The 27630-nt window shown below is 43.5% G+C and overlaps 1 protein-coding gene across 2 annotated transcripts in view; it reads right to left on the reverse strand.

Moving 5' to 3' along the window:
• Window positions 1–5041: 5041 nt before the first annotated feature.
• CHN1 (chimerin 1) overlaps window positions 5042–27630 on the reverse strand; it is a 32108-nt gene continuing 9519 nt past the window's right edge. Inside the window, exons 2-7 of one of the 2 annotated variants that reach the window (XM_010137638.1) lie at window positions 23804–23888; window positions 11974–12147; window positions 11184–11261; window positions 9897–10034; window positions 8807–8912; window positions 5042–5967 (exon numbers count right to left, since the gene is read on the reverse strand). In XM_010137638.1, coding sequence (XP_010135940.1) covers window positions 5796–5967; window positions 8807–8912; window positions 9897–10034; window positions 11184–11261; window positions 11974–12147; window positions 23804–23888 — 753 coding nt within the window. In that variant the 3' untranslated portion in view covers window positions 5042–5795. The remainder of the gene's footprint in view (window positions 5968–8806; window positions 8913–9896; window positions 10035–11183; window positions 11262–11973; window positions 12148–23803; window positions 23889–27630) is intronic. The other variant, XM_010137639.1, reaches the window with a different exon arrangement.

Below are 27630 nucleotides of genomic sequence, written 5' to 3' on the forward strand. Positions count from 1 at the left end.
AGAACTCAAGAGCTGGGTCGCTTGGTGTACGTCCAAGGCTTCCCAGCTTCCTTCCTCTCCACACATCAGCCCAGGGCCCTTGGATGCTGTTGCAGGCAGAGCTTGCAGCACGACCCAGCCTAGTGCTGCAGAGCGGCCACCCTGGGGAGGCTCGCTAGAGGTGCGCTTCCAAGCCTCACACCCAGGTTTCCCTACCCTGCTCTCCGGTACACATCCTCCGCCGTTCACTTCCTCACCTGGCAGCACATGAGCTAAGCAGAAGGCGCTCTCGCCTTGCATGATTTCCTTTGCAATGACTTTAATCCACAACACATCTCCTAACCCTCCTTCTCCTGCATTACATAAGCTTTCTAGGGATGATGTGCAGTTGCTAAGCAGTAATTTTGCACGACTAAAAAAGAAATCGATGATTGCTAGGTTCACTAAATGTTTTTTCCCTTATTGCAATATAATTACAGCTATAATAAAAACATTGCAGAACATTTATCAGCATGCAAAAAATTAGGTCAGGAACAGAGAGTTCATATAATTTATGTCTTTTAGAAGCCTTTATTTTTTCCTTTGCCATTGGAGGGGGAAGGGCAGGAAAAGTTTGGTATCGCATAAAATCATAAACACCATTTTCCCCCCATCCAGTCCTCTAATCTGTCACAAACAGAAGTTCTCATTCTTGTTTTGGAAGGCAGCTTGCTTCCCTCATTGCAGAGCTCTTCTGAAGCCTCATCAAAGGCTCCTTGCACATGGCCTCAGCATGCAGCTTTTTCCCCTCTGCCCTGCAGCCTGAAATGGGGATGGTGATGTATCCCTTTAGCAGGACACCGGAGGCAGACCTGGCTCCCATCCAGGGAAGAAGCCCTGCACCCAGGCCAGGGACAAGGGGAACACACGTGCTGCTCTCCTGAGGGGCGTCCTGCATGCCCTGTGTAGCGGGTGCAACACGCCACCCACGTGCCAGGCTGCTGGGCGCTGCTGCCAGTCTGCTGGGAGGGAGGGCTGGACCAAGGGGCTCTCTCCCCAGCCTGCCTCCAGCTGCCACATCTTTGACCTTTTGAAGATTCAGAAGCCTGGTCCAGCTGATAGGAGGTCAAGTAACCCTGTGCTAAACCACCGGGCTAATTCACTGCTGGGATATTTTTCCTGGAACTCCCTCAAGATTTCTACCTTTCCCCCCCTCTTTTCATCTTAAAGTTCCTAGTTACGCCCCCAAGCACCATCCCCAATAGCTTTTTCCCCTAATTTTTGCCTTATTCACTGCCTCAGCTATTTTCAATAATTTTGCCTTCCTTTATCCTTGATGAAGACTTGCTTTCCCTCATGCTCTGCGCAAATTCCTTGACTGTTACCAACTCACACTTCTTGCCAGCACCCTTCATTTCTTCCTTAGAAGTCTGAAGCAAAAGTCTTTCCTCAGACTCCTTCTTTCCAATCTTTTTGACTGTGGTCAACTGCCTTCTGATAAGATGTCACCAGTGAGGTGGCTCCAGTGTCTCTGTCCAGCCCCACATTGTGCTGTAGACATGAATCCCATGGCACTGGAGACAGTAAAGTCAGCTCCTGAACTAGGGATAACATGCATTCATCATGAAAATCAGTTCCTCCAGAGGACAAAGCAACTTAGTTACAACCTTTACTTCTTGTTGACCTGGGTTATTGCCATTTAATTCACACCTAGGCATTGTCATCCAACTAATACAGATACTAATTTTCTGCATTTCATTAAAAATTTGAATAAATAAAACTTAAATAATGTAATTTCTTTTATGCTCATGCAAAGTATCTTCCTGGTTAGCAAAAAGGAGGATCAAATCCATTGCAAAGATAACATTTATTTCTGCGTTACCAGGAAAGATCAGAGTGTCATTAGGATAGTAACAAAACCCAAGATTAGAATGGAGGCTTTGCCTATGCGCTTAATGAGAGGTCACAATTACATGTTTTGGGTGTTCGGTTATTTGTTTTGTGGGTTTTTTCCTTTTTTTGTTTTGCACACTGACCGCTGTTCTCTCAGCAGTGGGTCCCCATTTAGGTTCTCTCCTTTCCTGTAGGAACTTCCATGATTGTAATCACTTGTTAAACTCTGCTGGAAAAAGGGCATCTCCAGCAGGAGACTGGCATTTCGTAGGAGCTAAAAAAGCCTTGTTTGCCCTGCGTGCATCGGAAAGATTGATTATCCCCCGAGTGAATCCAGGCTTGCTGTTCTGGGTGTTTTTTTCTCTGACTGTGATCCAGCTTCACACATCCGAGTAGCCATCACTACTTTTAAACGCAGTTGAAAGCATCTGTAAAGCGAGGGCAGCAGACATTAGCGTCAGCAGCACCCACCTGCTGCTGCACCGCCACAGAGGAGCTGGATATTCCACACAAGAAGAGAATGTAATTATTCTAATTACTCCTATTTACTACACGCTTCCTGCTGTACGCTTTAGAAGTGGGACTTCCACCACCTACCTCAGGCTTGCTTCTGCAGAGCAATGGGGACCAGCTGATGCCTTTTGCTCAGGTAAGCCGATGTCTCCTCTGGCTTGCTGGGGCTGCCAAAGGACACAGAGTGCCACAGCCACAGCCAGAGCCATGCCCTTCTCCAGCCATGCCCTTCCCCCGTATCAGCTGCTGCGGCTGCTTTGAGAAAAGGATGCTTTCGCCATGGCTGGCTGTGACGGCATTAGGCGTTGGGCAAGCGCGTAACAAGTAACACAAACACTGCAGCGTAACACGTGGGTCAAACGTGTGTGCGCAAAACCTTGCCAGCATTACTTAGGAAAAAATCCTACTGCCTGATCACAGACCTGATGACATAGGAGTGCTGCCGCGCCAAGGAGCTGAGAGCTGATGGCAGTGACTGGACACTGTGAAGGGCCAACCAGAGCCGCTGTGAGGTACCCTGGAAGGGAAGGCAGGAGCAAGGGACAGCCTGAGGACGAGGATACTCAGGGCCATTTGGCAACACAGGAGTGAGGCACCGCATCACATGCCGTCAAGGCAGCATGGGGAAATGCAGTATGTTTAGGAGCTGTCTTAGAACAAGATAACGATGAACGTACACAGCTGCTGGAGAATGCAGGGCAGATGTGACTGGGGAGTGTATGGACCATTGCTCTTGGGCTGGAGTGGGGTAAGGCTGCGGTTGGAGACTAGTTAAACTATACATAAAACTATATAGCGTTCCACCTGCCTAAGTTCATTGGGATGAATAAAGTGATAATGGGCACTAATTAATACAGGAGTGAGAGTAACAAGTCACTTTTAGTGCAACAGAAGATTAAAAAAAGCAGAAGAAAAGAATGACACTTTAAAGACTTTCAAAACGTGCCGTCACTCTGCCACTTCAGCGGCCCCCTGCAGCCACCCAGCCCAGAGCACTGTTCCCCACGTGCTTACCAGTGTGCATTCACATCCCTTCCATCCTGGGATCCTTCATTCCCCACTTCCAGGGGAGCTGTAGGAGAGAACCACCTTCTCCTCTCCTGGCTGAGCACATAAGGGAAGCGGGGGGGGAGCATGTGGGAGGAAATAGAGGGAGGCACCTTATTGCCGACAGGAAGGGAGCACAGCTGGCTGCAATTGGTAGGGAATTATTCCTCCTCCTCCGGATGGTGTTGGCTGCCTGAAAGCAGGGAAACAGTGACACCTCCCAGCTGCCTAAGCAGCCTCATTTGGCTGCTCTCCTTTGGGGCTGGCGTTAGGGAAGGTGCCCAGCCAAAGCATCTCTATAATCCCAGCATCTCCTTACATCTTTCTTCCCTGCAGGGCCTACACTCACTCACTCCTTTCTCCTTTTTCCCTTCTTTTATTGCCAGCCTTTCAAGCCAGGCCTTTTCCCAGTCCTTGCCTTCCTGAGGGCAGCTACATCTCTTTTCCAGAATCTGCTGCTTCATTCTCACACCTCTTCTATCCCTGTTTACACCAGTTCCTCTACTCTGTCTCGTGCCATGGGATTCGGCTTTCCCTGACATTTCCAGTGTTAGTCAAAATAATTAGGCTCCAAAGCGTTCCTCAGGAGTTTTGAATCGAATAATGTGCCATTTGCTGTTGATCTTCTCTGATGTTAGTAATTTCCCATGCACAAGACAATGAAGAACAAGAGCTAGGTAGGTGACATGGAGACACTGTTCAGTCACAAGCAACGCTGCTGCCTCACCTGCCACTCCTGGCTGCAGCAGTGCCGCCAGAAACCAGGGATGGAGTGTTTAGGGTTAGGATTACAGCACAGAGACTTCTCATAGTGCCAAACCAAGCTCACTGGCAATACCATTTCTTCTTATGAAAAATTGTAGAAATGGAAAAATTAACACTTGTAAGGACTGCAAACCATCCCCGTGTGAAACTCCATGTGCACTTGTCCAGGGACAGCTAATCCACTGGGGCAGATGTTTGTGCCATGCCAGGAAGTGCTCCGGGAGAAGACTGTCAATGGAGGGGGTGACTGCAACAGAGGGGCTGCAGCAAGGCTGATGACAAGTGATTTCCCAAGCATTGCTTTACCAGAGAGAACAGAGAAATTGTTTGTAAGCTTTGGTCATTTTCTTTCATGTGGTGCCATGGTCAAACCCCATTAGGCAGCTAAGAACCATCTGCAGGGCAGGCCAAAGTGCCTGCACCAGCGCTGAACACTTAAAGCATAAAGCAAGTGGTTTGTGGCGTATTTGCATTCGAAATTCAGTGGTGTATCCATCTAGTCCGGGCAGCTACAACTGTGTAATGGTAAACTGCAACACTGGCCATTATAACGATAGATACAGAATACAAAGTAGTGGATGGCTTGACAATAATTTTTTGTTTTGTTTAAGAGTTCTGAAGCATTCTTGAGAGGCGCCTTGGACAATAAAGAAAAATTTTCAAACTGAAGAGGAATTTGTGGGAACTCTAGCAAAATGTCAGGCTCCAAAGTATTTAGATCAGAACAGTCTTGTCAAAACAGGTAACAAATCTAACTCACTTCTTTTAAAGTCACAGGCTGTTCAGGGTTAAAGTGTCAATGTGAAAAATGAAACAAACGGTGTTTTTGAAACATGTTTGTACAGTAAAAATAAATAGCTTAATGTTAGAGTTCTAAAAGCAAAATTTAATAAATTAATATATGCATGCCAGATAAAAATACAAAATTACAATTGAAATAGCAATAATAATAAAGGAACACTGTTCAGCATTGCAGATTTCACTGCAACCACCATAAACATCATGGAGAATTACTTAAAATAACATTTAAAGTACACATTTTGTTTTTGTTAAAATCAAATTACTATCTGATGAAAAACTGAAAGAAACCCAAGAAGAAATCAGCCCCAGAAGTGGCAGAGAATGATACGAAATGCCAATAAACTGCCAGAGGCTCCATTTCACAAAAGCTATCCTTCTTTTTAGTATCAGAAACCAATTACATAGAACATAAAGCAAATTCACAACAGGTTTACACGGAGAAACATGCTGAATTACAATCACAAACTATCCAGAACAAAGATGCTGCACCAGTTCAGTTGTTTTCTTCATGGAATGAGTCTCACCAGAACAGGGAGAACAGGGAGCAAATCATGCAGTAGCTTTAGGCTTTTTGTTTTTTATTTAAACATGATAAACACCCAGGATTACTAGTACTGGAAAGTATGTGTTAACCTTTTTCAACATCAGCTGAATGGCACTACAGAAACGACAAAGAGTTTCTTCATTTTTATCCTGAATACATCGAAAGCTCTAGCAAATATGGAATTCAGCGACAGTAGCCATTAAATTACTTTAAAATATTCCTTCATCCATAGAACACTGTTGCTTTCTTTTTTATTACAAAACCCCCAAAATATTCAAAATAAAATGTCTTCATTTTTTATAAGCATCTCCACCACAAGTCTCTGATAACGGATGTCATTCAATGCAGCCATTGCATCCAGTTCTGGCGCTCTCATAAGAGTTGGTCCAAAAACTATGCCCAGATTCTCCGCACTCATCAGATTCTCCTTTTCATGGAGCGTTACTCTGTAAAAAACAGGACAGTGCTTTTCACATTGCTTCCACACCAAACTATGCCTGCATATGCTTGAAAACCAGGAAAGACTGCACAGAAATGTTTGCCTTTCCCGAAAGCCGAGGAGAGGCCGCTGTTTCCAGCAGGATGAGTACGGAGGTGTTGGGTGACGCACTCAGTGAGAGCACATGCTATGCGGGTTTATGGTGAGTCAGATGTCTTGGTCCTCCCAACACACACAGAGACCCTGTTTACTTGCAGGAGAGATCACTACTCTGTGGTGAGGGAAGGGGCTGAGGGGTGAATTCAGACAAATCAGAGCAGTTTGCTTTTGCTCTTTACAGTGGCACAGTGTGGAGGTGGTTCCTATGGGTAGCAGACCAGACTGTGTTTGTTGTTACGGTAACAGCTTTACTGTCACTAGAGATGTGCTGTTGTTGCCCTCCCAGGAGGGACGCTGCCCAGGTTCCCCTGGTGGCATGGCTCCACATGGTCAGACTGCTCCTCTCATGCATACAACAGCAACAGGGGTGAAGCACATCACATGAGGATTCCCTGCCTCTAGGCACTACAGGCTAACCCTGCCAGGCTGGATGCCTGGGTCCTCCTCAAGACAAATTATGTCTTGTGGTGTGTACTAAAAAAAGTGAAACATCACTTTGGGGTGGCTTTGAAACCACCAGGGTTTCACTGTAACCTCAGTTGCATGGAGGTCTCAACAGGCCGTTAAACCTGTGCTCTGACAGACCCACCTCCACCCTTCCCTATCCGGGGGTCCTCAGCAGCTGCTGAACAGCCGAGCCCCCAGCTCAGGGGAGCCTCCCGCCACCTGGTTCCCATCTGCAGAGAAGGAGGAGAAGGAGGAGGACGAGGCAGAGAGGCCATGTTCTGCTGCTCCACAGGAACTGACCTGTTCAAAGCTGTGGGCTGAGGCCTGCTGCAGGGCATGTTTGCAGGCCACCTGCAGAAACGTAATTTGACCAAGAATTATACCTACAGGAGAGGCATCCTCTGCCGGGGCTACTGCAGAAACATGTCTGCTCAGCAGGCGCCAGAAGGGTCACTGCTGCCCAGCCGCGATGGTGTCTGGGGTCAAGGGGGCTCAGGGGCAGCTCGCGCTCCCCTGTGCTGCTCTGCCTCAGCATTCAGAATGCAGGGTCCTGCACAGGGAGGGCAGGAGGAGGACAGCCCGCCTGCGGTACTGGGACACTGAGCGCGCCCATCACTGCTGTCCACAGCAGCGAACTCAGCAGACACCAACATGCCTTGAAGCCCAAGCGTCTGCCTTGGTTTGTCCTGGTGAAGTACCTAGCTCAAGGAAACAAATCTAGGTTATGCAAATGTTTTAATACACACTATGGTTCAAAGAATCCGTAAGGATTCTCAGAAACAGTTAACAATTCAGGGACAGCAACTGAAAGAGTCTGGCTAAGTTATTTCTCTTTTTACCACTGCAGCATCTTGCATTGCATGAAAAAATCCTTTGGTATACAAGAAAACCTCCCAAAAAACCAAACAAACAACCCCGTAAGATTCTTCTTCCTTATTTTCCCCCCCTTCTGCCTTAATTTTTACTTTAAAACAAGTCAGACTGGTGTTTCCAAGTTGCTCTTCAGTCTGTAGTTATTCCGGATAAAGGAGCTCCGTCTCATTACCTGAATTCAGCAGCGAGACAACAGCCTTCAAGCACCACAGCTCTTTTTAGCGAATGTAGAAACGAGTGAATTTTGTAACCCTTCTACCTCATCATTCACCTGTACCAGAAATACGATGTGCAGAAGCAACTTGCCAACTAGAGCAGCAACAGCTACTCTTGAATAGTGCAAGGAAAAATTAACTTCACACTTCACAAGCATTAAGGTGGATTTTTTTGTTTCCACATCTCTCACCCTTGTGCCTGTTCTAAAACATCCATTAGAAATGTCAGTGAAATAAATCGACAAATCAGGCAGAAACCCTGTAGCTGAATTTCGCCCGAGGCAATCAGGAGATTCAACATATTCCTGCTTGTAGAAGAACTATAAAAGGAAAAGAAGCAGAAGAGAGCTTAAAATTAAGTATTTTTCTAAGGAAAGGGAATGATTCTTATATATTGACAATAAGTTCATGTTACTCGAGAAACTAAAATGTGTGCCTGACATGCCATATTGATTTTCTCCCCTTCTTTCCTGAAAGAAATAGAAGCTGTGCTGTTGTACTGGGTATTCATCCATCAGTCTCTCTCACAATTTTTCAGCCTACTGACCAACTTCAATCATGTCTCGGGGCGCAGGAGAAACCTCAGACAGAATTTATGCTCTTACGGTTTTGAGCAGGCAGCAGGAGAACAAGGGGCTCCATGCTGATGGGGAATGACTGGCAGACCCCACCAGACGTGTGGCTGGAGGGCCAGTTAACACTGTGCTTAACTGGTGTCAGCCCAAGGCTGGTGTGGGCCGATCTTTTTTAGGGAGTCAGGGACAACCAGGGTATACAAGACTTAGCAGAAAAATACACCAGTCTATAGCCATTAAGCTGTATTAGTTCCTCGCACAGGGGGTGACTTATTACTCCCAGAGGTATTAACAGCTTCTTTTACCATAAATATTCATTGTAACCTTAAATGTAAAGCAAATTTGTCAGGCAGATGTCTTCAGTGCTTCAAAGTTGAGGGGGTTTTTACTTATTTTCTCTAAGTGCACTGCAAGTGCTTTAAGTGGATCAACAGAAGTGTTTGGGTATTTGCTGCTTTGCAGACTATCAGTGCCTGCCACAGCCCATCTCCAGGATTTGGTGGGCCTTGCCCAGACTACTCTGAAAGTCCTAACATGGACTTTGCTAAAATGAGTCCAGCTTAGAATTCTTCCCTACCTCTTCAGATGGGCCATGAGATACCGTAATGTTTCACAGTGTGCAGGCGGCAGCAGTTTCAGTGCTTCATGGAGTATTTCCAGCTGTTCATCAGGATCGGTGGTTTCTGAAATACAGGTGTTCAACTGTCACCACATGTACAGCCAGCATTCATACACAGAAAGACAACAACAATGGCTTGTAGAGTCTCATAGGTCTGCTGGATTACTGATTTCCAGAACCTATCCAAACCTCATAGTGAAAGATTTGCCGGTCCTCAGAGCACCGTCAGGATGTGACTGGTTTTGGGCAAAGAAAACTCCCCAAAGCAAACTGCTCTCCACCATAAGATTTCCTGCAGCCTACTACAAAAAGATTCCCCAGGCAATCCTGCTGACTGGACTAGTTTTGCACAAATAATCTACAGGTGCAACTCTGCGACAGCAGAAGGTACTGGGAAATTTGCCACCGCCATCTTTGGCTGTGTCCATACTACTTGGAAGGAGTCTTCTCCCCAGGATGTTAAGGCCAGCATCCAGCCCTTGTTTTCTATCCACAGCTACCTCACATCTTTCCAGGTGTGACTGCTATGCTGCAGAGATGCTTCAGGCAGCCAGGATGCTTGGGAGAGGTGTTCCAGCTGGGCTTACTGTCGTGCTTCATGTTTGCAGACTCACTGTTTGCGAGGCCAGCCTTGAAGGAGGCCTTGTCAGCTTAAGGGAACACTCAAAATGGACATGTCTAGAAACAAATGACTTATTTCTAAAAAATTTCATAAATCATCTTCTTTCTGGCAACATAAACCCAACAGACTTAAAATGTCACTGTCAAGTACCAGGGATTCCTGCAAGACAGACAAAGCAATGCAATCGATAATGTGTGATGGAAAGGAAGCACTCCTGGTGACAAAGGCAAAGGAAAATGTAACCCCAAGCACACAGCACCACGCAGCCATGTCAGTGTGCAGTGCATATTTACTCCGGCAACCCTCACTGAACAGGGCACGCAGGGCAAGAGCGGATGGGACAGCCATTAAGTGAAGAGGCAAGTACCGCACAAAAAGAAGCAGAGGCTGAGGATGAATACCAGGAGGAAAATGTGTTACACTTACTTGCAGACTCTATGAACTTTGGGTAGGCATCATACGTGATGAGTGGAATTGGCAAATCCCTGAAGTACAGTTTAAGTGCACCAGTGATAATATTGATATCTTCATACATATTCACAGAAATATCAGCTTTTTCCCCATCTGTGTGGAGAAGGCACTGATATTAAAGCCTTGGAAATGTAAGCAGATGTAAAACAGTAATACAGAACCTGCTTAAGCAAACATTAAAAAAGACACAACTACAGATTTGGGGTTTTATAAGCAAAACAGAGTTACCGGGCTGTGAAGTTCATCATTTCAGGGTGAAAACCTCAAGCATTTTACAAACAAACTTATCCTTTCTTCGTTTCAAATAATTACAAAAAACACAGAGTTTTGGTTATTTTTTTTTTAAAAAAAACCTGCCTGCCTGATTCAGCAGTATCTATCGTGTATTAATGTGTGGAATTTAGCTATTTCTGAACACAATGCATTGCCAAACAACACAGTTGTCAGCACTGAATGAGAAATCAGGGGAGTCAGGGGGAAAAAAGGAGAAGAAAGAAACCAAACTTATTCCACAGCTTCCCCATTTTATGGGAAAAACATGTGTTCACCATTTAGCTACAGCATACTGCTGACTGCAGTGGACACTGATCCAGATTTTGGCTTCTCCAGCATGTCTCCATCCTGCTAATGCTGCAGGGGAGGCAGATGCTGTCAAAGTCAGCCCAGTCCTCCGAAGAAACAGGAGGCAGAGTTTCCAGCATGGATTTTGGCATTGATTTCGACTGAGATAGGGGGACTGCAGCTGTAAAGCCTTTAATTGTCCTACTGCCTTTTCTCAGAGAGAAGAGTTTGTTCTCACTGACCTTCTTTTAGACTGTGGTAATTCAAACTTCATTTGCACTATTGTATTCACCTTATTATTTTGGAGCTTTCATCCAGAAAGACAGATTTAAGTTGCACAGCCCTCTTAAGGTACTTTACCATTTGCCCTCTATCTCTTCCCCACCCCCTGAGGATATTTTTACTTGCAAACTAGGGCACTAGTTCAGAAAGCTTTGTCCTTTCCTGCGCACATCATTACTAAAGCACAGATACTGATGGAAGGAGAAAAGCAGAGTTTGGTAATAAAGGTCAAAGTGAAGTCGATACATTTTTCTGATGGGGAGCGTTCCCTTCTGCTAGCACAGCCGCTGGACCCCTTCAGACCACCAATGCAGTGGAACATGAGACAGAGGCTGTGCAGAAAAACTGTGTATATTTAACACATCAGCACAAAGTTCCAGCACACAGGAAAGGCTGTACCTCTGTCAAATGCCATTTTGACATCTTCGATAAGATCACTAAATCCTGAGACTCTGTATAGTCCTTCGGAATTAAGACCTGCAATGAACATTTCAACAAGATCAAAATTATTCTTAATTTTTTTCTGTTTCCTTCCACCCAGTTCTTCCATTGCTAGGTTCATCATTTAAGGCAGAAAAAGCAGACATGTTTTAAAAGCCTTATCAGGCTTTTCTTTCAGAATGAACTCTTATCCTGACCTTTTAACCCTGACCCTTGCATTAGCTGCCTTGTTATATCAGCACTAAATTATGTTGATGCAAATTATTTCAGAGCTGAAGAAACATATTAAACCAATTACAACCAATTTAAAAATAACTGAGATTAGCATACTTGGTGTTGAGTCGTTATTTCAAAATGAAAACAAATACTCTCATTCTAGAAAGGGATACTCCGTGTGAACTAGGGGAACTAGCAAGAGGAACGCATCAGTATTAACTATCCTCATTTTAGCACATTCACTTAAACTTTTAAATAAAAGTATTACTAGAAAGACAGGTGACAATATGTAGCTGTAAAGCAGTAATTGACCACTAAGCAATTTTTAGCAGAATCTATAAAAATTATAAATGGGTATGAACCATGAAATAATGCAAAGTATAATATTAGCTGTGCAGGGTAATTGGCAGTCATAAAATGTCTTGTGCAAATCTGTTTTCAGCAATCATACATTCAGCAGAAAGCAAGATGACCCAGATCAATCTGAACGGATTATCAGTAAAACAATCAAAGTCTATTAACTACATCTTACCTCTAGATTCAATTTCCCTAATGCACATATCTACTACCATTGGTCTCTTGGTGAAGTGTGCTTTTACTAGGGTTGTAAGGTCACAGCTGTACACTTTTTTGACATGCTTCAGGTCTGGCTTGCAGTCATTTGGGACCATCTTGGAACATTGCTTGTGCACGTTTAAACCACAATCTGAGAGAAAAACGAAACGGTGATTAGGCTGGTGTTTGGTGAAAATGCATCGGGAGGTCAGTACTGAGGGGTATGTATGTACAGCTCCTGCAGGATCTGACCTGATCTCACAAGCATGATTTCTCTTGAGGACCCTTAACCATCAAATGAAGGGGGATAGACCTGAAGTTGACAGATTTTCTAGCAAAGACATTACTTCTATCACTAGAAGAACTAACAAAAAGCGACGTATTTTCCATACGGTTTTTTGAATCAGGATCCAAGGGTTAGTTATGTTCCCCACCACTATTACATATGTTGCTATCACAATCCCAAATTGCTTGAGATTTCCTAACACTTACAGCTTGCGGTCCTGGACTGTGGCACTTAAGACATGTCCTGGTGGAAATGAAGGTAGGGACTGGGTCTCAGGACGTTACAACCACTCAGCAGCATGTGCTGGCAAGGCAGCCCCGAGATCTGAACCACTTCAGGGACCCCTATGCTCTTGCCAGGTGTGGCAGTCCATGCTTAGCGTTGCTAGTGACAGGGATGAAAGATAGACGTAGGCGTCACCAAGCTAGTTGGAGGTTACTTGCTACCAAGCAGTTTACAAAGGACTTAGCTAAGTCACAGCGTCTGCAATTCTGATGCAGTTTCTGAAACAGGGTGTTTCTGAAACAAGGTAAGCACCAGAACAATTCTCTTTGCCTTAAAAATTACTCAGGGAAAATTAGGGTTTTTTTAAAACATAAACATCTCCACAGCTTTGTTGTAAACACACTGAGAATTATTTAGTTTAAGTGAAACTTAACTGAAATCAGGTTACAGAAAAATGTTTGTTCTTCCTAAAAACCACTCAAAACATAATGCTCAGGGTTTGGGAATGAAAAATCTCAGAAAACACCACCAATTATACAGCACAGATGGGAAGAGCAATACAGGCCCCTTTAAGCTACGCATACACTGTGAGCAACGCAATTGTTCATCAGGCCCGTGTAACGAGCCGCCTCCTGCGCTGCCCCACTGCCACTTCTCGTGTTTTACAATGCAGACTCGTGGGTGCTCCTGAGGAAAGAGCAACCAGCAACAAAGTAGGCACTTTGCAGTCAGGGCATTTGCCACACTCTGATGTGCATCTGGTAGATACCAGGAGTCCAGTTCTGCAAGCATTTCAGTACCTCGCTGCTATTCGGAGTCCCCTGGATTTCTGTAGAATTAAGGGATGTAGGAGCTTGAGGGATCAATGCCTTGAAGAAAAAACTGTACTTTCCTCTCCCATTGCAGTACTAGGTATCTGTCTATACAGATTCCCTTCATATTTCAGTCCAGCTGATTTTGCCACTACTTGCATTTTCATTAATGCTCCACAGATTATTTGACTTTGTTCTTTCCAAAACAGTAAACCCCAGAATTCATTGCTAAGTTTAATTGCCACCAAGTCAGCTGCAGCCTGCTGCTAAAAGCACTTTGTTTATTTAGCAGGCCTGTAAAGCAACCAGCTTTGTCACTTAGGATCCTCTGTAAAACGGCCAATCTCTGGTTGCAATTAAAGTTCAGCACGTCACCTTCGATCAGTCAAAACTCGCACAGCTCCTGATCCAGATGCAATGGCTGATTACAATTCTCTTTAGCTATTTCTGTGCAGGAGCAACTCCTTCCTTGCAAGAATTAATTAACGCACAAGACAGGGAGCTGCGAATGCTGAATTTCCCACCTTGCTGTGACTTTGTGTTGTGAAGTCCACCATAGGCAAAGCCACACAATGCAATATCCCGCTCCCTGCAAACAAGCAGTACCACTGGGGGTACCATGGGGGCCCACCCTGGTCAGACTTGGTGGCTTCCTCTGACCCACAGCCCTCTCCTGGGCTTGCCCCAGAAGCTGCGCTCTCGGCTGGTTGTTCCAGAGCCCCAGGCAGTGGCAGGCTCAACCGCTGTCCAGCCAGGTGTGGCAAAGTTCAGTTTTTTCACTCGGGTTCCTTCAGTGTTCGCTCAGCCGACTCATTAGTGACAGAGAGGAAACAATAACAGACTAAGCAATTGCTTTCACCCCAGTACTTATTTAAATCCCACATTTAACCACGTGCTCTAGGACCCCAAATTGGAAGGTGCAAGACCACACAACCTCAAAACTTCTTCATGCACAGCATTTACCCTGCCTGGGTTCTGGGGTGTGGAATGAAGAAACTCTGAGCGCACCAGCCAGTGTAGGCAAGGGCAGCTCCACCTACACTTTAAATATCTATTCCCAGTGCTACATTTTGCCTGAATTTTGAAAAACCAGATCCTTCTGTGCTTTAAATAGGGAACCCAAATGCATTGGAAACATGTGACCTGAACCCTTTAGTGTCTCAGTGCTTCCGGAGTAACACAGAAAAGAGAAGCTGTTCTTGCCTCCTCTGGGTCTTGCAGAAACAAATTCATTAAATGTTTGTGGAAATGCAGAAGAAAAATAACTCATCTTTGGTGTAAGGTTTGAACAGTGTGCCGTTAGTAAGATCTGCACTTTTAACAAGAAGACGACAAAATACTTAATAAATGCTATCAAGCAAGTACCATCCATTTTGCTTTCAGAATAAAGATGAAGTTGTGGAGTAAAAATAAGTAGTCAAATAACTAGAGGCAACATCTTAACACACACATACACAGAGAGAGAGAGAGAGAGAGAGAGAGAAGGAAAGCAAATTAACACCACATAGGAAAACCTAATTCTTGATCTCCTTCATTTTGAAACTTCAACTTTGCAATAATAGTATTTACAGATGCAAATATTAATATTATAAAAGAATTCCTAAAATTGCTGCAAGAAGCACCAATTCCAACATGCGTGAAATGTTCTAGTACATCTGTCAAAACTGATGTCTACATGACTGGAATGGCTGTGTCTCACCCATGAGGACTCATGAGTGATTCTGGGTGCAAATTAGCTGGTTCATACAGACAACAATATAGCTCAGAGTTATGTTTCTGGGAATCCAAGGATAATTAAGACTAAAATATACCAAAAAAAGAAAAGCATCCTTCCAAGTATCTTATACTTGATTTAAAAGAATTATCACATTCACTGAGACAATCCTCATTATAATTATATACCATAAAGTCTCATTAAAATACCTAACTTACAGAGATGTTTTCAATGTGAAAACCTTGCTTCGGAAAATAATGGCATTATAGCTAATCCTATAGATTCAAATGGGCTTTGGATCTGACCTCATTAATACCAGAAAAACAATCACAAATGCAAATGTCAACTTTTCTCCTCTCTCGTTTGTTCTTCCTCTGCATTTCATTAAAGTACCAGCCCACTGCTTAAGGCTTACAAACACTCCTGAGAAACACTGAAAACAGAAATATTTTAGATACTTAATGGTTAGAACATGCTTGAGCACTGCTTTCAGCATTCCTGGGCTCTGTGCTATCCTTCCAATAATCAAGGCTCTTTGCCTCCTATGTAACCGTAGTTGACCACCTTACTTTAGCAATTCCACATCAGTAAATACTTGTAGAAGTTTCAGTGAATTTGCAGCACAGCAATTGTTTTTCCAACAAAGCTGAAACTCACCAGTGCTGAACTTCCTACCAGGTGGGGCCCCCTCCCCATCTAATGATACTTCATGAAAGGCAGAACAGCCATGTCCCAGCCACTAGTCTCTGGTTCAGTTGATAACTAGGATGAAGGATAACATCTTGCTAACTCCAACAAGGTAAAAAGCATAATGGCAGGAGGTCAGTCTTCCTCTCCATGAAGCACTGGGAATGTGCCACCCTTATGCTCTAACTATACTCAGCTTACTTTTTAGTACTGTAAGACAGAAATTATGCTGCAAATTACATATTTTTAAATAAAAATGTCTTCTGTTCTCATTATAGATGCTTCATGAAAGCTTTGAAACCCATTATTTTAGAATCAACTAGGAAAGAACAAGGAAGTCGAGTCCTGAACCTCTCTCTGTGCTGCCACACGGTGAAGTCTTAGGACTGCTTGCCTTGTTCACACATGAGCTTCAAAACTTGGCTGAGTTCCTTAAGACCAAGAGGATTCATTTCATTTCAAATGTAGGGTCTATTTACTTTTGGTATATCAAAATAAATCCAGAACGGCTAAGTTGGCATTAGCAGCTTTACTCCAGATCTAAAGTAACCAGAAGCCTTATCCATTTCTTACAGAAGTTCATCAGAGCTTACCTGCTGGCTGGCAGGCTATACAAATTAGTGAGGAGCTAGAGAAAAATCCCCCTAAAGCACTGTATCTGCTGATAAATCCTATAATAATACAGGACAGATTTAAAAGATGCAGTCATGAACCCTTGCAGGTCAATAGCAAAACTTCTGCTGACTTCAGTTAATCAGAATTTCACCTCATACAGAGATGATTTCTCAGGACTAGAACTGTAACTCACATTTACTATTCTTTTTTACAGTGCTATCAAACTGTGGCCACCCTTCAAATACACCAAATGTTACCAAAACATGCAGTAATAAATTCAAGAGTTTATAGGAAGTTTGGAAATTTAGGAAAAAAAAAAGTAATCTTAGATGACAGGTTTAGAAGTCTGTGATAAGCTGCTGTGCCTTTAATAGCAAATTGATCTAGGAGTTCAGGTGGGCAGTGACATTTCTCCTATGAGAGGTATTAAATTTAAAACCAGCTTGACAATAGTTTCCTATGACACCTAGAAAAAGGTTTGGTAATGTTTCAGAAACAGCCCATACTGATGTTAGTCCACTGGGCTGAAAGAACAAAAAACGTGTTCATATTAACGCATGAGCAGAGCCAAAAGATATATGTACATTAATACTGCTCTATGAACACACATTATAAATATTTGCAGAGACTAAAATATACTTAGCTGTCGCTTTTTGTTATACTGCTGATTCGACTTTAGTCATTTTTAGATTTCCTTTGTTTTGATTTACAGGCTAACATGGCTGCTGTTCACGCTCCACTGGAACCATACCGTATGGTACATACATCACTCTAATTATATTTCTGAATTATCCCAAAGAAAATTTATGCATTTTGTCACTCTGAAGAGCAGCTTTAGGAGCAAAAAGGTAGATTTACATTGTCTGCAAAAAGTTCTGAAAGACTCTTCAGAGGTTTTATGGTAAATGTGGGAGGGTGGGAAGTGTGGAACTGCAGCGCTGGCATTGTGCATTGCCTTGGGCAGGTCCACTGCAGTACCCGCAGCATTGGGTAACACCGTCACCTCTGGTAAGCCAACACGCAAAGACGACGGGTTCTTCACAAGCACAAAGTATTGGCATCATTACTTTTGCAAGGGTGAAAAGGTTAGAAACAAATTTGCTCTCATAAATCAGTCATGAACTAGTAGCTTTCCTTTAATAATTTAATGCTCTTTTCTGTACCAGAGGAAGCAAAGTTTTCTGGTCCCTTGGATGCAGCGTGTGCAAACAAGCATGTGAACATAGTAATCCTACTGGCCCCCCCGTGCTGCATTTTGTGCTTCCAAGAACAAGGCAGGGGAATGCTATGAAGGTCTGCCCTCTTCCTCGTGGCAACACTGGAGCTGCTACACTGCCTTTCTGTATGTGTTACTTATCGTGCAATGCACATCTGGAAGCAGCCTTAGTCCTACCAGCCCTAATCCACTGTATTAAGCAGCGCCATGGCAAAAATTCCAAACATATGTATATAGTCCCCCCCAAGTGCTATCATCCATGCTACTATATCATGCACTGCAGGGTATACTAGTCTTTTGAAAGGAATTTCTAGAGAGCAGCTAGATACTTGGCAACAAAATTACCTAACCCTACAGAAAAAATCAGGGCTTATGAAATAAAAAAAGCCCATGGAACAAGCCAAGCCATCTTATCCCAAAACAAAAGAATATACATCTGTGCTTCCAAAAGCTGGACATGTTTGGTGGTGATGGTTTGATTTTATGGAAATCTTGAAAGATCAGACTCAGTGTGTTCAAAATCTTCCCTGGCTTCCTACCACAACACCTGCCTACCTCCTCAACAGCTCTCCTGATGGGCTGCTGGCTTGCTCAAGGCTTCCAGGTCTGTGTGGGCTTAGAGATAGAGCTGCTTTTAGGACTTACAGTTTCAAGAATGTATAGCTCCAGAATACCTTCCCCATGGGAACGGCTCTGAGGCAAGTTTCTGCTGCCTGATTAACACTTCAGAATGCTGGAACTCATTCCCTGCAGAAACACCAGCAGATCCGGAGCAGGTGGAACAGCCCATCAGGCAGCACGCATCTCCCCCAACAGCATCACCACTTGCCTGATGTGGGCAGGGACTGCTCTCCAAGCCGTTCCCTTCCCACAGCCCAGACCTCTGTGGCTTGGTTTTGCTTTGCTCACGCTCTCCTTTTGGAATGACTGTCCATGGTCAGGGAAAAAAAGCAAAATCTGGGTGCACATCTCAGAAGAAGTTTGGATTTGTTCTTAAGGTACAAGAGTGGGCAGAATGGGGGCTTATCATGACCGAGGTATGCAAAATACCTCAAGAGTGGGCAACATGATGAGCACACCTTGCCTTCCCCTTTTGCCGAGTTACTGTTACAAAGAGCATCAGCTGTTCTTCCAGGCACTGAAAGCACAAGCACTGTGCCTGCACAACTAATGCCTGAGGATGGGTGGGCTCCTTTGTGGTTTCCTTCATCCTCACACACCAGCGGAGCAACATAGAGCTGTCCAACACAAGGGATTTAATAGCAAAGCAAAACAAAACAGCAAAGTAAATGGGGCAGTTGTATGTTTCTCATTTGCTGGAGAAGGAAACAGATGAAATGGGGAAATTAAACACTTAAGCAGTAATTCACAAAACAATCCTGCTTTGAGACTGTACTTTTAACTTTCCTGAAGATGAACTCCTGGGGCTTACTGTGGTCTGGGCTGGCAGCAATATTGCTTAGGCTCAGCTAGTGGCAGCTTGTTGCCCGTCTCCCCCCCACCCCCTCCGTCGATAGTTCAGCTGCAAATTATTTCTATCAGCTTTTCAGAGAGATGTTACCTACTCCAAGGAAAGCAAAAGATAGGCAACTGCTACGCTGGTGGCAGCTGAGAGAGTTCAGAGCAAATCTATCAAGGCAGCAGAAATGGTGTTTCATGTACAGCCTCAGAGGGTGGTACTGCCTGGTCTTAAAAGGAGCAGCCCAAAGCACTATCAAAAGCATCCAGTGAAATACAGTTTAAAAAAAAAAAATCTTTTTTTTAAAGATGAGCTAATTAATGCTCTTAAACCAGCCTGTTCCAAAAAATATTCTGATTAAATCACTTATTCATTAAGACAACAAACAAAAGGGAACAGGGGAAGGAGATTACACAGTAACTTCAACAGTTCTGGTGGGCTGGGGAAGGGGACAGGACACATGCAGCAGCTTGACAAGTCTACTAGTCTGCTTGTCTACAAGTCTGCATTGGGTAGTACACTAACAGCATCATTAAATACCACTCTCTAGTCTCTGAGAACATACTCTATTCTCTCTCTAACACTACTGGGTGTTGCATGGTTTTATCATTCACAAAATGAACTCCCTGCTGCATATCTGCAAATTTTCTTTGGATATTGTCATAATTTCTCTCCTGAACACATCCTGGGTAATGGGATGAGCCTCTGAGCACAGGAGAGCTTTATGTAGGAGGAATGTAACTAAGGATGCATTTTTTTTAAATTCATGCATTGGATTTTGAGCTGGGGTAAACACTTATGTCTTCATTAGCTTCTGCTGAGCTTCAATGTTTACACAAGCTGGTGGCATTATAATTTCAAACACTTCTTCAGTCATTTCTACTTACGGCAAAAGCCTGCATGAAAGCACACTGGAGATGGAGCATGCCATGAGAAAAAGCAGATTCTTTGCATACAGATGAGTCTTCATCTCACAAAAATTTTAAGGGCCTGTGGCTAGGATGCAAAAACTGGAAGCATGACCCTCTGAGGCAGTAGGGCAGACGCCTATTATAAGGATTCACTCTAAGGAAGCAAATCTGTCTTTAAAGAAGTTGATGAAGTAAAGACCAAATTTGAGAGAGTAACATTTAAGGAAAAGGAAATTATTCTTGTTCTGCTAGATATACTTCCAGCAGAAGTCAGATTAAGTTCACTAATTCATTTTCTGCAGGATCCAAACCCTGGACATCACCCTAAGTCTTAATTTGGAAGACAAGAAAGTCTTCCCATGTTTGGTGGCTTGCATTAATCCCGAAACCTCTGTAGTCAAGATGACAGCCAACATCTTACTTCAAACAATAATCACCCTTCAGATGGCAAACATGGTGCCTACATTTACCTCTTGTCTTTACGGAAGGAAAAGACACACTTCTCCTTTGTCTGTCATAAAATCCGAGCAAGGAAAAGCCAGGGAGAATCTGTCTTCAGGGGATTCATCATACAGGACTGTACCTGACAAAATACTGAATGCGCTCGAGGCTGTATTTTGGCAGAGAGGGACACATTCAGTCATGCTGGACTGCAACAAAGCAAAAGCCAAGGCAGTTCAAGTTGCTAAGGCATCCTTGCTGGTTGCTACGGCATGTGTACTGTTAGGAATGATTAGTTCTGGTTTATTATTTTTAAGGGATTGGCTTAGTTTGTGTAACATAAACTGATCTATCAGCTATCAGAAATAAGCTGCACTTTTTTCTCCAGCTCCTCCTCCTTTCTGAAATGGGCGACATTTGTCTTTCTTGTCCAGTCTTGGACTGTCCCACACTTAGCTTCTTGCATGTTTTTGTGGTTCTGCGGAGAGGAGGATTTAAAACGGTTGAGAGTAGCCCATGCAGTAATCCATTTGTATTCATTAAACTTATCACTTCTGTACAGCAAATAGAGTCCTCTTGAGATGTGCAACTATTTGCTATAAAAAGCAAATGCTTTAAAAAATATAAATTTACATATGATCAGTGAAGTTTTGCTTATAGGTATTTTCAATAAAATGATTATACAGACCACCACACAGATTTTGTGGATTTCCCTGGAGTGGCACTGAACCCAACTTGAATGCAAGTGGCCTGCCTCCTGCTAAAAGCTGTAATTTTTCTGAAGTACAAGCCCACTCCAAAAAGCAACAGCCTCAGTTCAGAAGCAAAATGATTACTTTAAAAAAACAACCAACAAAACAAACCCAACAACCCAGCACTCTAAGACCCATGTAAATTCAGCCAAACTTAGGGCACTCAGGCCTGAGCAATTCCACACTAGTGTGTTAGCACTGGTTATGCAGGTCCTCACTATATGTATCTACACACCTTTGACTTTCCTCTAAAATCACCACATCTGTACAGCTTCTGGCTCTGATGGCTTGTACAGCCTCAGCTGACGGGAGCAGGCAGAGACTGCTGAAGGTGAGGCACAGACAAGGTAGACCAGAGACTGCTGAGCCTGTCCTGCTGTCTCTACCTCCGCGTGGCTCTGCCTGGAGGCCCTCTCCTCTACCCACCCGCTGATTTCTACAACATTTCTGAGAATAAAATCGCCTGGGAAGTCCCTAGTTCTCCGTTGGCTATCACTGAGGTTGACCAGTAGCTAAAAGCTAGCCTGGCAGCGAGGAGACGACGAGCAAGGACCCATGCCCTTGGGAAAGCCCATCTCTTCTGCTCCTCAACCCCAAGCAAGACACACAGGACACACTGCAGCAACCAGACCTGCCAGGCTAAGGAAATGCTGCTCGGCAGCCTCTCCACCACGCTGCTCCTTGCCAGCTCCTCCTCGCACCCCAGCTGACGACGTTGTTGCACATCACCAGCTCGCCTGGTTGTGCACAATGACCTTGAGCACAGCCTGAAAATCCTTAGCATCCCCCTGCCCCAGTGCTTCGCTGACACTTCAGCAAAGAAGTGCGGTTGTACGATGTGGGATTTTAAAATATAAATAACACCACAGAAATTACTGGAAGCTATCAACAGCAATATGAAACCCTTCTTACACCAGACAGAAAGCCCTAATTATAGTTTCTGAACCTATGAAGTCATCTAATACACATATGTTCCTCTACACTGCAAGGAGGAAAGAGGAGACATGCAGTACTTATTTATTACCATCCTCACGAGGAGGAAAGTAAACCAGACTTCGGAAGCTTCTGGAAATTCATTAATTTAGACAAATCTGCATAAACCCAGAAAATCAGCTCTACTTCAGGATTTTGTTTTGTTGTGGGTTTTTTTTTAAAAAAAGGTAGTATAAAATCATAAGCACTTTGGGTTTAATTACAAAAGCAAGATTATTTATTCATTCCACAATGCCATGCAGCATTGCAAGCCTTCATACCACTTATTTTTATTGATTTTCTGGATCAAAGTTATTTAACATAAATCTGAAAAATACTTGATATTTCTCCTAAATGCCAAAACTAAGGAATCTGCTTCAAGTGAGAAAGGAAAACGACCCAGTTACTGGCTCACGTCATCAGAAAAAGAGTCCTTTAAATCAGAAAACAATTCAAGAATACCATTAGGCTTCCTCTTTCTCCTCTAGCACTGTACAACCTGTGCAAAATCAGGGTAAAAGGAAAAAGTAAAAGTAAAGAGTACTAACAATCTTCATTCATAAGTGAGGGATGGGGCTGCAACCCTAAATACTTGGTAGAGGGAAAATACTGAGAAAGGAAACACCATTTTTACATAATCATTTCTTAAAAGAGAGCTGTACTCCCTAATACATCATGCAGTGTGCAGAGTCGATAACAAGAGAATATTGCATTCAAATAATTACGGGGGAAGGATTTTTAAAATTTTTCAATCCTATTTGGCTATACATTATTTTAGGTTTTACATTATTTTGCAGTTCTGTGATAAAAAGCCTTCTTATTTGCTGGAGATAAGACTTCAGAAAGCTTTAGACAGAGCAGATTTTCTTAAATTAGCTTGAAAATTCAGTTTCCAGGGAAACATACACAGGTCTTCATACATCAACATTTCTTTGCACCATTTTTATAAATGTAGTTTCTTGCTAGTATGTCATAAAATACTTTTTAAATACAGTAAACTATTTTGATCACTTTGATCCTTTTTTTTTTTTTGCCTTTGAAAAAAGTTGAATGTCCTTTCTTTTCAGGAAAATCATATCAATAAAACTGTCAAATTGTTTTACTTCAGAGAGGCTTTATCCCAGAAATGCCCGCAGTGACACCCATGCGTGTAATACGTTTCTACCAGCACCTGAATGTTTCTGTAACATTTCAGAACGCATTCCCTGCACACCATCCCTTTTCTTTCTTTCTCTTCAGTTTGCAAGTAGGAGACATCACTTAGGGTCTTGGCACCCTGGGAGTCTCCTGGCTTATAAATAAAATCAACCTGAATGCCTGTTTCACAGCAGCACACAGGAAATTTGCTGATGCCCACCTTGTACATCGAGGTGCTCAGTATCTCACCTCTACCAGTACATACAGGCAGTATACAAGAAGTAAAGCTAACAATGCATCTATTTTGTCCTCCATTCTAAAACGACGGAAGAAAAAAATCCATTAATGATTATTATCATTTCCTCTCCGTAAGAGCTCGAGAGGTGCTCAGCGTCACTGCAGTGTCGTTACTGAAACAGATACCTGAAACCATCATCAGCAGAGTGGACACGACTCCTTCTTCAATTTTAACAGCAGCCAGATCAGACCCTTGCCACCCAGCGTTATGGTGGAGCAGGCAGCACATTAAATAGTTATGACATTAGGACGGTCCTAGGAAAAGAAGACTGAATGACATTACCTGCACATTTTACTCCCTGAGCAATGAGGCCCCACATAAAGTTGGCGCAGTATTCACACCAGTGCGGGCCCCTGAACGTGTGCACCTGGAAGACAGTAGCAGAAAGGAAAATTACAGACCACGACTCAGCTGTTTCACAGGTATCAGTATTAACGTGTCCAAACGAGGCTGAATTCCTCTTCTTCAAAGACACCACATGCAATCGCTGGAAGCTCCCCTTTATCACCACAGAAAAGGAAGAAAGAAATGTAAGAAGGATTTAATTGCCAAGACTCTCACAGATCTATGGGAAACAGGAGCTCTCCATCCTGAGCCATCCAGAGCAGCAGAAGTGGGTCTGGGGGGTCTGCTCCCAAACCATGTGGAACAGAGGAGCAATGGCAGGTCGCAGTCCTTCTCCTGCTTCTAGCCATCCCTCTGACTGGGCAGGATTTTAGCCATGAGGTGAGGCTTTTCAGCAATGTGCAAGAGTTTGCCTCTCCATTTAAATGCTTTGCCCTCCCCTCCGTAAGGTACTGTGTGAAATGTGTAGGGGGCTGCAACATTTCACCTCAGGTGGAGGGAGTCCTGCCAGGCAAAAATACCAGTACTACAAAGAAATACTGTGAACGCATTTAGGGGCTCTCCAGTTTAACTCTAAAAGGAAAATATTTCTCTTCAGACTAATGCCACATACTGAAAATCCAAATGAATCTAGTAAACGGAAAAAAAGAATTCACTGAACCAGGAAAAAATTCAAAGCCAAAGAAAAAAAAAAACCCAATGCTGCTTTCAATCCCAGCTCACATGCTTGCTAAAAATCCTGCAGCCACTGTTAGCTGCTTCTGATTTTATTCTGATAAAGTTCCTGTTGTAGGAAACCACAGAATTCTTCACAGAGAAAAATCATTACTTCCTTAAGCATCATAAAAGGCTTTGAGCCTCTATTTAGAATAGACAGGCTTGCAAAAAGAAAAAAAAAATTCAGTAACTGATGATGATAAAGAAATTAAATTTGCAGTGAAATGTAGTAAAAATGCTTTCAGCTTAAGTCACTTGGTTCTCCAGAGTTTCCGAGTGGGTATGAGAGCAGGCAGTACCCTCCTGCACATGCACTGCTCAGTCAGATCAATGTGGAGCAGAAGAGAGAAGGAGCTAGTGGCAACGCATGTGCCTGACATCCACCCAGAGCTCTGGTTATGAATACCAAAACGCGAAGTGGTGAGCATCCCCTGTGCTGCTAACGTGAGTAGCAGCTGGATCCCAGGTGACAATTACCTTGGACGAGTGACGACCCAGAGCAGCACCCAGCAATTCAGACCACGTTTCGGCTTTGGCTACAGGAAGGTGTGCAGCCTCCTGGGCATCTGCTGCCCGTGAAGCAGCAGTAAGGTAGATCGCTGTGCTAGCCTGGAAGGCTACTCCTGAATTCACCAAGTGACATGTATGTCTGTGCTAAGCTAGGCTTAATTGCCTCTAGCCCTATGCTGCTGAGCATCTCTGGAGGAAGCGTAATGGTGCAAAGCACCATGTTTTCCCAGTGCTGGCACTGGCTACCTACCCCCAGCCGTGTAGGCTGCTGTCTGCACCCACTTCCACCTGTCTTTTGAAGATGCAGTGTGCTCCACGAGCCCCCTTCTCCCTGAAGCTCCAGATGACTTCTACAAAGCAAATGATGACAAGGCTGTCAGCAGCTGTAATCTCCATTTTCTTTTTTTCTCTCACCACAAAGATTTTTTGCACCTTCTTCTCCATTACCCACCTGCACTACCCACATCCTCTTGGCTTTCTTTCTTAGTCTTGTGGGTTTTTTTCCAGGTCTTTGGCAGTGTTCCCTTCCCAGAATAAATACATTCTAATATCCTCAAGCTTTAATGCCTGCAGAACTAACAGAACAGAACTTTTTCGGTGTGTGTGTAAGCTTCCTTTCAGTCACCACCTGGTTTTTTTTGGTCAAAGGAACATTCCCCCCATATAACACTTATTTAAAATATTTCTCAAAATTCCTATTGAGGAAAATTGAAACAAAACTGACAGTTCGAAAGTTTGAGCAAAAATTAATCTTTTTTTCAGAATTCTCTTCCGTTTGGTAAGGGAATTTTTTTTTCCTCTTTCTGACTGTAAAGGAGGGGGAATTTTGTCTTGTTCCTTGAAATGCTGACATTTTAACTTCTTTCTTTAGGCAGAACAAGAACAAATTCTGATGTATTATGTTTCTTGCTAAATAAAAAGAATGATACCATCCTGTGTCTCTCTGCTTCCTGATTTCAATTCATCAAATTCACTGAAGTATTTCTAATGCTTTCCCTGGGTGCTGAGGTCCTATCGTGGCCTCTCCAGGGCTGTTCCACCAAACTTCAAGTGCCCAATCTCTGTCTGGCTGTTGCTTTAACAGTGAACATCTGTCCTTCTTGACATCTTGCTCCCCATTATGGTCTGCAGGCTTCCACCTCCTCCTGACTTTCCCTAGGAATTCTTCTGCAGGGTCTACCACATCCCAAATCTGCCACTCCAGCCTTTTGCCTCCCTTCATTTTTATTTTTATTATTTTTTTTATGAGCACAATTTCTCTTATGTTTCTAATAACTATTATTCACCAAGATTAAAAAAAAAAAATTACCCTCTACTACAGCCAGTTCCCCTGACATTGTGCTGACTCTCAGTTCACCCCTCAGAGAAGTTTACATGACTCATCATCAACTTTAAAATGACAAGGGCAAAACAGACTTTCCACTTTCCTACCAACGCTGCATGTATTGGTCACCCTTCACAGGACCAAGACTGACTTTGCCCTTCAGGATCATTGTCTCAGCATTATTAGCCCTGTTCTCTCATTCCATGCATCCAGGCTTCATCCAAATACTGAAATGCCTTTCCATATCATCAGTTAAGAAATTAACTTCTCTGTTAGAAGATTTATCCAGAGCCTGTTCAGCTTTACACTGCCCCATCCAAATTGCTCTTTCTTATCCATTATTCTGGTTGCAAACGCAAAACCAATTAAAAGGTGGTAGGTTTTCCTGTGTTCCCTAATAGTCTGCCTAGCTTCATCCTTACTCTGACATGCAATAGGGAGGTTCTGTGGCGTTAATTAGCAGGAGGCCCAAAGGCCATAACGCCCTTCCATCCCCCATGCACACAACCCCGCAGGATCAGTTTTGAAGCCTCCTTTGGAGTTTCTAAGTGGTGCTCTCTTTACCCAGAGCTCAGCGGTGCTGGACTGTTAATCTTGCCACTACCAGGGAGTGGAACTGGATGTCTAACCCTGTGATGGTCTGAATACATGCTGTCTCTGGAAATGAAATCAGACACCTTAAGTGATGCCAGAAAAATAGAGAAAAAATTTACTTCTGAGGTCAGAATAGCCTCTAAATCCTGTTTTTACCCTGCAGAGTGGGGTCTGGCAGTATGCTGAAAAGAAACACGTTTGCATCCCTTTGCTAGTTCAAGAGCCAGCACCTGCAAACAATACTGCATTTATTACATGACACTGTTTAATATAGCATTCTGATTTTTATATTTAATTCCCCATTCTAAAAATCTGCCACACAACTTGCTTGTTTTCAAAACTAAAACATGCTTTCCAGAAAAATTTCTAAAAACACACCCAGCAGAGTCCCAGAGATCCTGACTTAAATTACAAGGGGCTTCTTTCTCCTTATGAAAAGAGCATCTGCCATATGCAGATTGTACTGTCCTATAAAATGTGAGAGAGCAGGATTGCCAACTGTGGCTTTATATCTCCCAACCCTTCCATTCTCACTCCCGCCCCCAAAATCTTTTTCTCTCTCTTTCCATAAGGCTTCATCTGTGAGTGATTTTTTAAGAATGTGAAAAATTGGTGAGCA

Source organism: Buceros rhinoceros, unplaced genomic scaffold (assembly GCF_000710305.1).
Source record: "Buceros rhinoceros silvestris isolate BGI_N320 unplaced genomic scaffold, ASM71030v1 scaffold18466, whole genome shotgun sequence".
NCBI lineage: Eukaryota > Metazoa > Chordata > Aves > Bucerotiformes > Bucerotidae > Buceros > Buceros rhinoceros.